This window comes from Silurus meridionalis, chromosome 7 (genome assembly GCF_014805685.1).
Source record: "Silurus meridionalis isolate SWU-2019-XX chromosome 7, ASM1480568v1, whole genome shotgun sequence".
In the NCBI taxonomy this organism is placed as follows: domain Eukaryota; kingdom Metazoa; phylum Chordata; class Actinopteri; order Siluriformes; family Siluridae; genus Silurus; species Silurus meridionalis.
In genome coordinates, this window is record NC_060890.1 from 27,949,045 (window position 1) to 27,961,629 (window position 12,585).

At 43.5% G+C, this 12,585-nt stretch overlaps 1 protein-coding gene across 1 annotated transcript; it reads right to left on the minus strand.

The window, feature by feature from the left end:
* Positions 1 to 1,000: 1,000 nt before the first annotated feature.
* Positions 1,001 to 7,509, minus strand: rpl38 (ribosomal protein L38). Its single transcript, XM_046854594.1, has 5 exons — positions 7,408 to 7,509; positions 7,214 to 7,230; positions 5,524 to 5,584; positions 2,386 to 2,508; positions 1,001 to 1,073 (listed from the first exon to the last, which is right to left on the minus strand). Exons 2-5 carry the CDS (start codon positions 7,214 to 7,216, stop codon positions 1,048 to 1,050), a joined length of 213 nt encoding a protein of 70 aa, XP_046710550.1. The 5' UTR covers positions 7,217 to 7,230; positions 7,408 to 7,509; the 3' UTR covers positions 1,001 to 1,047.
* Positions 7,510 to 12,585: the final 5,076 nt, after the last annotated feature.

Genomic DNA, 12,585 nt, shown 5'->3' on the forward strand with positions numbered 1-12,585 from the left:
AAAACTAACAAATACTTTTTTAAATGCAGTATTGTTTTATTTCTAATTTAATTTGTGACAACACAGATATAGGGAAATACACACAAAATGACAATTTTAATATAAAAAGTTATTGTGGACTAGTTTTTTTTTTTTATTACCATTTATCAGTCTTGAATGTGTCATGAATTAGTAACAAAACTGACTGATGCATTATTATTATTATTTTGCATCAGCTTGAATTATTTCAATCCTCATTTCTTGTTATTGGCTGATTTTTCTCCCTTGACATTCTTTTTATATTATTTTATTGAGCCACCATGACATCATATACATATATATGAAAGTGCACCCTAATGGGAACAGATTACATTTGCGTTTTTAACTGTTGACAAGCAGGTGGCACCACAAGACCATGAAATGGGGCAGTAGATAGAAAGCTTAGTTTTTGTCTTTTCTATGGAGTTTTCTAGTATGTACCTCTAAAACACAGTTATGGACAAAGCCAGAAAACTGGATTCCAGTGAAACCACTTGCGTTCCTGTGGGCCAAAAAATGTTCACTTAGAAAACTGTAGGAAGTGAATCAGTGGATCTACAAGTAAATTACCAGAAGAATTAGACTGACACACTGCATTTCTTTAGAACTTCATCCTAATGGAGCTACGGGCATGCAGGGTTTGCTCACAGAGCTCAGACACGTTCTGTTCTCAGGGTGGAACCTGGATGGAAATATTAAACGCTCACAACTGTGGGATTCAGCAAGAACACCGATTCAACAACATACATAAATGCAGATTATAACTGTCAAATATCTTCAGCATAAAGCCTGAATAAATAAGACCAGAGTGACCAAGAGGTCTGTGGGAAAGATCTTGTATGGTGTTCCATGGTCTCCTGGGTCTTCAGTCTTCACTTGTGATGTAACTGCATTTTAATTTAAAGGATGGGAAATGCTTTGTTATGTTGATTTTAAATATGTCACTATTTGTATATTACAAAAAAAAAACCCACTAAACATGTAGATTTTACACATTTTTATTACAGAATTTGTGCACAAGTGAAGCATCTACTTCAGCTCCTTGACAGCCAGACCTGAGAGAGAGAGAGAGAGAGAGAGAGAGAGGGTGATGCACTACAGAATCATGTACAGAATGAAAGCTGGTTAGAGAAACATGGTCACTGTACTGTTGTGTGTTATGTATTTGTCCTACACTGTTGTTGGTGAATAATAAAGCTTTATATGGTTAAAGTGTGTGAGAGGTGATTTTCCTTTATTCCAGTGCAGTGTAAATGTTGGTGAACCGGTGGAACTGAATCTTCTATAGAAAGCAGAAATCCAGCACTTGGTTCGTCTTTTGTTCTAGCAAGTGTGTAAATGCACCGCGAGCACCGCTCAGGCCCGGAGTGTTTGGACAACTTGCACAGGAAATGACTCGATCCCTCACATTCACTTAACACGCACTCATTCAGGAACAGTCCTGATACACATCTGATCCCTCTCTCACACACACAATCACAAGGGCATCAAATAGTTTGGAGCATAAAAAGGAACTCAAAGCAGATGTTTCCCATGTGATCTGATTATTCAGGATTATAATCTCCTCCTGTCATTATCATGGTTTCTTGTAGCTGTCAGGCAAATTTTAATTATTTTTAAGACCCTCGCTGAAACATAAAACCCGTTATAAGTCCATGGTACAGTCACAGATTCGTACCAATAACAAAGCTGTTGGTCTCATTTGTAGTCGTAATACAGCTAATTAAATTTGGACGTTAGGGGGTCCACTAATTAATCTCATCACTAAAAACCCTTCATAAAAAATTTTAGATTAGTATAATATTACAGTGAAATCCTTCCTTCGCATATCTGACTGGCTGGAATGCTGGGGTCAGAGCGCAGGGTCTGCCATGACAGCACCCCGAGGCACAGACCAGTTAAGGGCTTTGTTCAAGGGACCGAAGGCGGCAGCCTGGCGATAACGGGGTTTAAACCCCCCATCCTTCCGATCAGTAAGCCAGAGACTTAACCACCGAGCTCCCACTCCCCCATGGACATCAGAAAATTAAGACCAGTTAAAAATGTGAATTTAAGACTTGAAGGCCTAAACTCTTACTTTTTAGGACCCAGCAGAAACCCTGAACAAAAGAGATGAGATTATAAGTAGTATTTGTTAAGTCCAGAAGTTTGGGGCGTACCTAATAAATGTGTTACAGTATGCTATAGAACAGAAGACCACCACACTCACACTGAAGATCTCTGTGCTAATTGAACCTGAGCATGCAGGAACATCTGGGGTGTGATGGTTAAAGAAGGCAGAGCACACGTGTATTTTTATGTGAAGAACAGTGTGAGACTGAGTGTGTGTGTGTGTGTGTGTGTGTGTGTGTGTGTGTGTGAGCGTACCAGGGGGTAAAGACTGTTTGAGCTTCTCTGCCTTCTCCTTGTCTGTGATGACGAGTGTGTACAGGTATCTGCTGCAGCGCACCTTAAACTTCACATTGTCCTTGTTCTTCTTGATCTTAACAGCTACACAAACACATTTAAACAGTCACACACAATGGAAGTGATGAACACCACACACACACACACACACACACAGAATTATGTTATATGAAAGACTCCATCACTAATCCTTCACTGGTCAGCTGAGTGCTGAACGACACAGCTGAGTTAATCACACTGATATTTCAAGTGTATTTCTTTTCATTGTGATGATTTTGGCTCACAGGTAATGAAAAACCAAAATTCAGTATGAGAAAATTGTGAGAAAGTTAAATATTGGAGACTCGTGGTGTCTCACTCTAATCAGCTCATTAACTCCAAACACCTGCAACAGTTTCCTGGGTCTTTAAAATGGTATCTGTCTGGTTCAGGCTCCACAATCATGAGTTAGACTGCTGACTCGACAGTTCTCCAAATGATGATCATTGACCCCCTGCACATGGACGAAGAGACACACAAGGTCATCGCTGAAGCTGCTGTTCACAGACTGCTGGAACCAAGAACATTCATGGAAAGTTGGATGGAAAAATGTGGTAGAAAAAGATGAAATGAAGCAGATTCAAGAATTGGTGGAGATTCTCAAAGAGTGAACTGCAGCTGGAGTCAGTGCATCAAGAGCCTCCACACACTGACGTCTCCATGGGCTTCAACTGACTCATTCTGCCAGAGACAACGTTAGATGTGTCTTACCTGGACAAAGACAAAAAGGACTGGACTGTTGTTTAGTGGGACAAAGTCGTCTTTTCAGATGAAATGAAAAAATTGTGCATTTCATGTGGAAATCAGGGTCCCAGAGTCTGGAAGTCTGGTGGTTAGGGGAGTCGTGTCATCTGCTGGTGTTACTTCACTGTGTTTTATCAAGTCCAAGGTCAGAACATCCATCTACCAAGAAGTTTTACAGCACTTTATACTTCCCTCTGCTGACCAGGAGATGCTGATTTAATTTTCCAGCAGGATGTGCCCACACTGCCAAAAGCACCAGAAGCTGGTTAAATGATCATGGTGTTGGTGTGACTTGAGCAAACCCAGACCTGAACTTAATGGAGGAACATGAGAAACAAGAGACCAAAAAATGCAGATGAGCTGAAGGCCACTGTCAAATAATCCTGGGCTTCCACACCACCTCAGCAGTGCCACAGTCTGATCTCCTCAGCAGTGCCACAGTCTGATCTCCTCAGCAGTGCCACAGTCTGATCTCCTCAGCAGTGCCACAGTCTGATCTCCTCAGCAGTGCCACAGTCTGAGGATCTGAGCAGTGCCACAGTCTGAGGATCTGAGCAGTGCCACAGTCTGAGGATCTGAGCAGTGCCACAGTCTGAGGATCTGAGCAGTGCCACAGTCTGAGGATCTGAGCAGTGCCACAGTCTGAGGATCTGAGCAGTGCCACAGTCTGAGGATCTGAGCAGTGCCACAGTCTGAGGATCTGAGCAGTGCCACAGTCTGAGGATCTGAGCAGTGCCACAGTCTGAGGATCTGAGCAGTGCCACAGTCTGAGGATCTGAGCAGTGCCACAGTCTGAGGATCTGAGCAGTGCCACAGTCTGAGGATCTGAGCAGTGCCACAGTCTGAGGATCTGAGCAGTGCCACAGTCTGAGGATCTGAGCAGTGCCACAGTCTGAGGATCTGAGCAGTGCCACAGTCTGAGGATCTGAGCAGTGCCACAGTCTGAGGATCTGAGCAGTGCCACAGTCTGAGGATCTGAGCAGTGCCACAGTCTGAGGATCTGAGCAGTGCCACAGTCTGAGGATCTGAGCAGTGCCACAGTCTGAGGATCTGAGCAGTGCCACAGTCTGAGGATCTGAGCAGTGCCACAGTCTGAGGATCTGAGCAGTGCCACAGTCTGAGGATCTGAGCAGTGCCACAGTCTGAGGATCTGAGCAGTGCCACAGTCTGAGGATCTGAGCAGTGCCACAGTCTGAGGATCTGAGCAGTGCCACAGTCTGAGGATCTGAGCAGTGCCACAGTCTGAGGATCTGAGCAGTGCCACAGTCTGAGGATCTGAGCAGTGCCACAGTCTGAGGATCTGAGCAGTGCCACAGTCTGAGGATCTGAGCAGTGCCACAGTCTGAGGATCTGAGCAGTGCCACAGTCTGAGGATCTGAGCAGTGCCACAGTCTGAGGATCTGAGCAGTGCCACAGTCTGAGGATCTGAGCAGTGCCACAGTCTGAGGATCTGAGCAGTGCCACAGTCTGAGGATCTGAGCAGTGCCACAGTCTGAGGATCTGAGCAGTGCCACAGTCTGAGGATCTGAGCAGTGCCACAGTCTGAGGATCTGAGCAGTGCCACAGTCTGAGGATCTGAGCAGTGCCACAGTCTGAGGATCTGAGCAGTGCCACACCCAATTGAGGCAGTAATTAAAGCAAAAGGAGCCTCGGCCAAGTATTAAGTACAGATACAGTAAATAAACAGACTTTTCAGAAGACCAACAATTCACTCAATTGTTTCACTGTGAATTGGTGGGTTTTTGTTGAGTCAAAAATCACAGTGAAAAGTAAACACTTGAGATATATCAGTGTGTGTGATGAATCTACATAATCCACCAGTTTCCAATCTTGTTTTGAATTACTTAAATCTACTTTTTTACTGATTCTGATTTATTGAGATTCCCTTTACAGAATAAAGATTTTTAAAACCATATTTAACGTGAAATGGTTTTTAAATAGAACTTGTAATGTTACAGTCTGAGATCAGTGCTGTGTTTTCATGTGTTTATGAACAGAAATGATGTGGACTGAAGCATCTTACACACTTCTGTGCAGCACAGAGATGTATTTTCAGACGTTTCAGTGCAGATGAAACATTTAGGAAACGTTTCTAGACTAAAACACCAGTTTTAATTTAATCTGATTAGTGTGGCTGTAGCCTTTGGTTACTCTCATATACTCATCCAGACCTGGAAATCACTCAAACTGTGTTTAAACCCATTTACATTTGATATTTCTCCTACACATGGTGGAACAGTTACGCACCAGATGAACAGTGATGTTTCCTCACAGCCATCAGATCGAATAACAGACACTACTGAATAAAATACTCACACTTTGCGTCTTTTCTCCTGGCCGTCAGCAGGAAATCTTTAATCTCTTCGATTTTGCGCGGCTGAAACAAACACACACATCAGTGCAGTGTGGAGACACACATCATCCTAAGATTCATTATTTACCCTGAGGGTCTCACTACACAGCTACACACCACCCCAGCTACACACCACCCCAGCTCCACAACTACACACCACCCCAGCTCCACAACTACACACCACCCCAGCTCCACACACACCACCCCAGCTCCACACCACCCCAGCTCCACACCACCGCAGCTCCACACCACCGCAGCTCCACACCACCGCAGCTCCACACCACCGCAGCTCCACACCACCGCAGCTCCACAACCACACCACCCCAGCTCCACAACCACACACCACCCCAGCTCCACAACTACTCACCACCCCAGCTCCACAACTACCACCACCCCAGCTCCACAACTACTCACCACCACAGCTCCACAACTACTCACCACCCCAGCTCCACAACTACCACCACCCCAGCTCACAACCACTCACCACCGCAGCTACACACCACCACAACTACACCACCGCAGCTCCACAACTACACCACCCCAGCTCACACCACCGCAGCTCCACCACCGCAGCTCCACCACCGCAGCTCCACAACTACACACCACCCCAGCTCCACAACTACTCACCACCCCAGCTCCACAACTACTCACCACCCCAGCTCCACAACTACTCACCACCACAGCTCCACAACTACTCACCACCACAGCTCCACAACTACTCACCACCCCAGCTCACAACTACTCACCACCACAGCTCCACAACTACTCACCACCACAACTACACACCACCCCAGCTTCACAACTACTCACCACCACAACTACACACCACCGCAGCTCCACAACTACTCACCACCGCAGCTACACCACCACAACTACACCACCGCAGCTCACAACTACTCACCACCGCAGCTACACACCACCACAACTACACACCACCCCAGCTCCACAACTACACCACAGCTCCACACCACCCCAGCTCACAACTACACCACCCCAACTACACACCACCCCAGCTCCACAACTACACCACCCCAGCTCCACAACTACACACCACCGCAACTACACACCACCCCAGCTCCACAACTACACCACCGCAGCTCCACACCACCCCAGCTCCACAACTACACCACCGCAGCTCCACACCACCCCATCACAGGGAATCAGAACTACACAAGCAGCTGTTCTCCAGAGTGCTCTACACGTCTCTCACACTCAGACAGAAGCAGTTATGGGGTAAAGGTTTTTATCTCTGCTGGTTAATGCAGTAAAACGTGTGCAGGCAAAACGCTACACTCCCACGTGTGCAGTTTAAACACATGAGCGCGCGCCCTTACAGAAAACTCAACATCCTGCAGCCAATCAGAATAAAGCATTCCAGGGGATTAGCATTTAGCTAGCATGAGCAAGATTCAATTATTATCAGCATAAAATAATACAAAATATAAACTAATACACTTATATAACTAATGTATATCTAATAAAATAAACAACCGCGGTGAATTAATAGACTACTAATTAACCGACTAACAGAATAAAACTCGGCTAGATAAAGACTTTTTACACACAATATTAAACTTCTACATTTATAATAAAAAATTACCACATTTTAGAGACGAACTGAGTGTGCGCATGCGCAGTAAGGAGGTCACTCACCATTCTCCCGGCGGATTCTGAAAAACACATACACACACAGTCATTAAAACCGCGACACATCTCACACATAGCGACTCTGTGCACCTCATAATCACTTTATAACTCTTTATAAAGCACCATTTCCTCACACACGCCTGAGGATTGATGCAGATTTGTACAGATTCTGGTGCAGATGTTTCGGCATTAACACTTACACGGGCTGCGAGCGAGGAGGGAAAAGGGCGGAACTTCCGCTTCCGCCTTATTTATCACTGCGCTACGGCGGCTCACGAGCGACAATTTCAGTACCTTCAAACGCATACAACGAAAATACGCCCCCCACGGCGACCTCCCAGTACTGCACCGAGTGATCCGAGTCATTTACAGGAAAGGGATTCGATTCTTTAACTCACTGTTTCAGTGATAATATTTGTTGTGTAGTTGTGTGGTAGATAAAGTTCACAAAACATGTAGTTAAAGTAAAGACACTCAGTAAAATGTTACTCCAGTAAAAGTAAAATTGTGTCTTTAAACTTTCACTTGAGTAAAAATATACAAATATTTGCCTTCAATTGTACTTCATAGTATTTTAGATACTTATAACTATAATGTTTATATTCATTTTTATCACAAGATTCTTCACTTAATCAACTCAGGTAATGTGAAAAGACTCGAATGTGACTCTCAGCATACTGATATATTAATAGAATGATTTTAATGACTCAACACTGATTGATTTCAAATTGAAATAAAAAAAAAAACAAATTTTATTCATCACATAAACACACATACAGAGTACGACATGCAGTGAAATGCTTTATACGACTGTCCAGCATTCAAGGGCAAAAGGAATAGAATTCAAGGATATAAAATATTTTTACAAAATAAAATAGAAAAAATTAATTAAGTAGATAAATAAAAAGTATAAAATATAGAAATATATAGAAATATATGCATTTATAAGACGCAGTGTGCAGATATTGACAGTACAAATTAAAGTGTGTTTGTTCTTAAAGTGTCCATGTGCAGTGTGGTGTGATATAAAGTGACATTGTGCTGTGACAGTCCAGAGGTAAGGTGTCTTAATAGTGCAGAAAAAAGTTGTGGAGAAATGAGTGATGATGGAGAGAGAGTGATGATGGAGAGAGTGATGGAGAGAGAGATGATGGAGAGAGTGATGATGATGATGGAGAGAGTGATGATGGAGAGAGAGTGATGATGATGGAGAGGTGATGATGGAGAGAGTGATGATGGAGAGAGGTGATGATGGAGAGAGAGTGATGATGGAGAGAGAGAGGTGATGATGGAGAGGTGATGATGGAGAGAGAGGTGATGATGAGAGAGGTGATGATGAGAGAGTGATGATGGAGAGGTGATGATGGAGAGTGATGATGGAGAGAGGTGATGGAGAGAGGTGATGATGGAGAGAGAGAGTGATGATGAGAGAGTGATGATGGAGAGGTGATGATGAGAGAGTGATGATGAGAGAGAGGTGATGATGATGATGGAGAGATGATGATGAGAGAGGTGATGATGGAGAGGTGATGATGGAGAGGTGATGATGATGGAGAGTGATGATGGAGAGGTGATGATGGAGAGGTGATGATGATGATGGAGAGGTGATGATGGAGAGAGGTGATGATGAGAGAGAGATGATGAGAGAGAGAGAGTGATGATGGAGAGGTGATGATGATGATGATGGAGAGGTGATGATGATGAGAGAGTGATGATGATGAGAGAGTGATGATGGAGAGAGTGATGATGATGGAGAGAGTGATGATGAGAGAGGTGATGATGGAGAGGTGATGATGATGATGGAGAGAGGTGATGATGGAGAGGTGATGATGGAGAGGTGATGATGGAGAGGTGATGGAGAGAGGTGATGATGATGATGGAGAGAGTGATGATGGAGAGAGAGGATGATGGAGAGAGAGAGATGATGATGAGAGAGAGTGATGATGGAGAGAGAGTGATGATGATGATGAGAGAGAGTGATGATGGAGAGAGTGATGATGGAGAGAGAGAGAGAGTGATGATGAGAGAGAGTGATGATGGAGAGAGATGATGATGAGAGAGAGATGATGAGAGAGAGATGATGGAGAGAGAGATGATGATGATGGAGAGAGTGATGATGGAGAGAGTGATGATGGAGAGAGAGTGATGATGATGATGATGAGAGAGTGATGATGGAGAGAGTGATGATGGAGAGAGAGTGATGATGATGATGGAGAGAGAGTGATGATGGAGAGAGAGTGATGATGGAGAGAGAGAGAGTGATGATGGAGAGAGAGTGATGATGGAGAGAGTGATGATGATGATGGAGAGAGTGATGATGGAGAGAGAGTGATGATGGAGAGAGTGATGATGATGAGAGAGATGATGGAGAGAGAGAGAGTGATGATGGAGAGAGAGTGATGATGGAGAGACAGCTCCAGTTTTTAGATCCTGCATGTTTCCTGGTTTAAACTCAGAATAGCTTGCGGGAAGAAGCCTGCGGGAAGAAGGCTCAGAACACAACCCTGGGGAGCTCCAGTGCTGAGGGTGAGGGTGGATGAGGTGTGTTTTCCCACCCGTACGGCTTGTGGTCTGTCTGACAGGAAGTTAGAGATCCATTGACACAGCGGCAGGCTGAGTCCCAAGACCTCCAACTTAGAGGTGAGTGTGGAGGGAATTATGGTGTTAAATGCTGAACTGTAGTCCACAAACAGCATCTTTGTATAATTCCCTTTTCTGTAGTCCAGGTGGCTGATTGTAGTGTGGAGGAGATGAGCAATGGCGTCCTCAGTAGAGAGGTTCTAGTGGTACGTGTACTGTAGAGGATCCAGTGTGTCTGGTAGTGATGCAGTGATGAAGTCTCTGACTAGTCTTTTGAAACACTTTATCACTACTGAGGTCAAGGCTACAGGGCGGTAGTCGTTAAGGCAGGCGGGCTGGTGTTTCTTCGGGAAGGAACAATGGTGGACTGTTTGAATGAGGGGACAACAGACTGTTCCAGTGAGAGGTTAAATATCTCAGTGAACACCGGTGCTAGCTGGTCAGTGCAGGCTTTCAGAATCTGACCTTTGATTCCATCTGGTCCTGCTGCCTTCCTGGTATTCACTCTCCTGAATGCCCTCCTCACGTCATGCTCCAAGATAGTGAACGTGTCCGGCTCTCTCGGAGGGCATACTATTTGTGCCGCTAGCATCATTAGCTGCAGCCTCGAAACAAGCGTAACTCATAGTGCCAGAAAAGTATCCACATTCACCATTCTAGAAGATGGTGTTCTATAGCCGTGATTGTTCTTAGTCCCTGCCACAGGCTCCTACAGCCACCATGTTGGAACTGTGACTCTAGTTTCCTCCCGTAGCGCCGCTTTGCATCCTTCACCGCTCTGAGCTCTGGTCATGTGTGTGGTGGTGAGTTCGAGTCTGGAGTTTCTTCATCATTTATTCCTCTCTAAATGTTCTGCTTGATGTTGAACTGATGCTGAACTGTATGTTGGCGATCAGTAGATGCACCAATCAGAACACGTGTAAAACAGAGCGTGCGCTCGATCCTGATTGGTGACTCGCTGCGTGTTTCACCAGTTACGTTTTTATTCTCATTAATAAAAAGAAATTTTGCAAAATGTAGTTAAAATTTTAAAATGTATTGAAGTTACAGTAAAAATCTCCCTGAATGGAAACACTTCAGTAAAGAACAGATGCGAAAAAAAGCTACTTAAGTACATCTGACCATCTCACCAGGACCACCTACAGGTAACACGCAGTCTCTCTACTGGAGTCCTACAAGCCTAAGGATCTTTTCTGTTCTCCATTTATACTCTTGTTGAAGTTATATTCTGGGTTGCTCAGTAACTTCATGGATCTGCTCCTTTACCTCACAAACACCTACTGACTAAAGACTCCACTAAATTTCATTTCATTTCATTTCATTTCATTTCATTTCATTTATTTGACAGGGACAATGCAAACACACATAGTGTCAAAGCAAGCTTGTCACTGAAATGCTGCATAAAAAGTTTATAGCAAATGCTAATAACATGATATGGACAATTCCTGTCCCTAGTCATACACAATAAAATTTAATTTAAATTTCTGGAACTCATTACCATCTGACAATAAGACTATACTGGACTTTACTGTGTTTACTTCCAGGCTAAAAAACTGCTTAAAGACAAACCAAAGGTGCACTCATTTTTAACTAGTAGGTAAGAGTTGTATATGATATATGTGTGTATGTAAACTTTACGGGTAAATCTCATGGGTAAATTTTATTGTGTATGACTAGGGACAGGAATTGTCCATATCATGTTATTTGTTTAAATTGAAGTAGTTTAGTATGCAAATTAGCATTTGCTATAAACTTTTATATGATATGGTATATTTTCTAGATCTAGTGAGGACTCTTGCTGCTGCATTCTGAACTAACTGAAGCTTATTTCTGCACTTACTCCAACACCCAGACAGTAAAGCGTTACAGTAGTCTAATCTAGATGTTACAAAAGCATTAACTAGTTTTTCTGCATCCTGTAACCACATCATATTTCTAATTTTAGCAACATTTCTTTCTAATGCAGTAAAAGTAAGAGCACTTTTTCCTTTTACAAAATTCAACATGTTCCTCTGCAGGTTGAGAGAACGCTAGATGGCGCTGTATCTCCTGGCATCCTAAACTGAAATCACAAACACACACACACACACACACACACACACACACACACACATACACACACACACACACACACACACACACACACACACACACACACACACACACACACACACTCAGGGCTGAAGGAGCAGTCAGACGTGTGATGATGGAGCTGAGAGATGATTATCCTGGACGGAGGTTACTGCAGTAGGAAGTGTTTCTCAGGTCGGATAATGAGCTGCAGAAGGAGCACAGATCTGCATTAATAAGGCTCTTGGTGATGGAATGAGGCTACAATGAGCTTCTCAAACCCCACAAAGACTCACTCCAAGTAAAATATGTGCATTTCATCAGAATCAAGTCTCAGACTCGCCGTCTTCAGCTTCCATTATGTCTGGAATTAAACCCAGCGGCTCCACTGATTAATTATTTTTTTCTGTGTGAGTTTTATTTGTTTTTGATTATTGTAATAAATCAGTGCCAAACAATTCATTTACACACACACACACACACACACACACACACACACACACACACACACACACCAATCATTATGCTTCTACATACACACTAATAGTTTAATCAATTCTGTATTTTAATCCTGGGTTCAATCCACAAATAATTTCATTCATTTGATATTACTAATTTTACATTTTAATATTGGAGAATTATTGTAATCATTTTCAAGGAAACATTTTTTAGTACTCTTAATATATACATCAGTGTCACTTACATCATATTAATGTCACCAGTTTCCC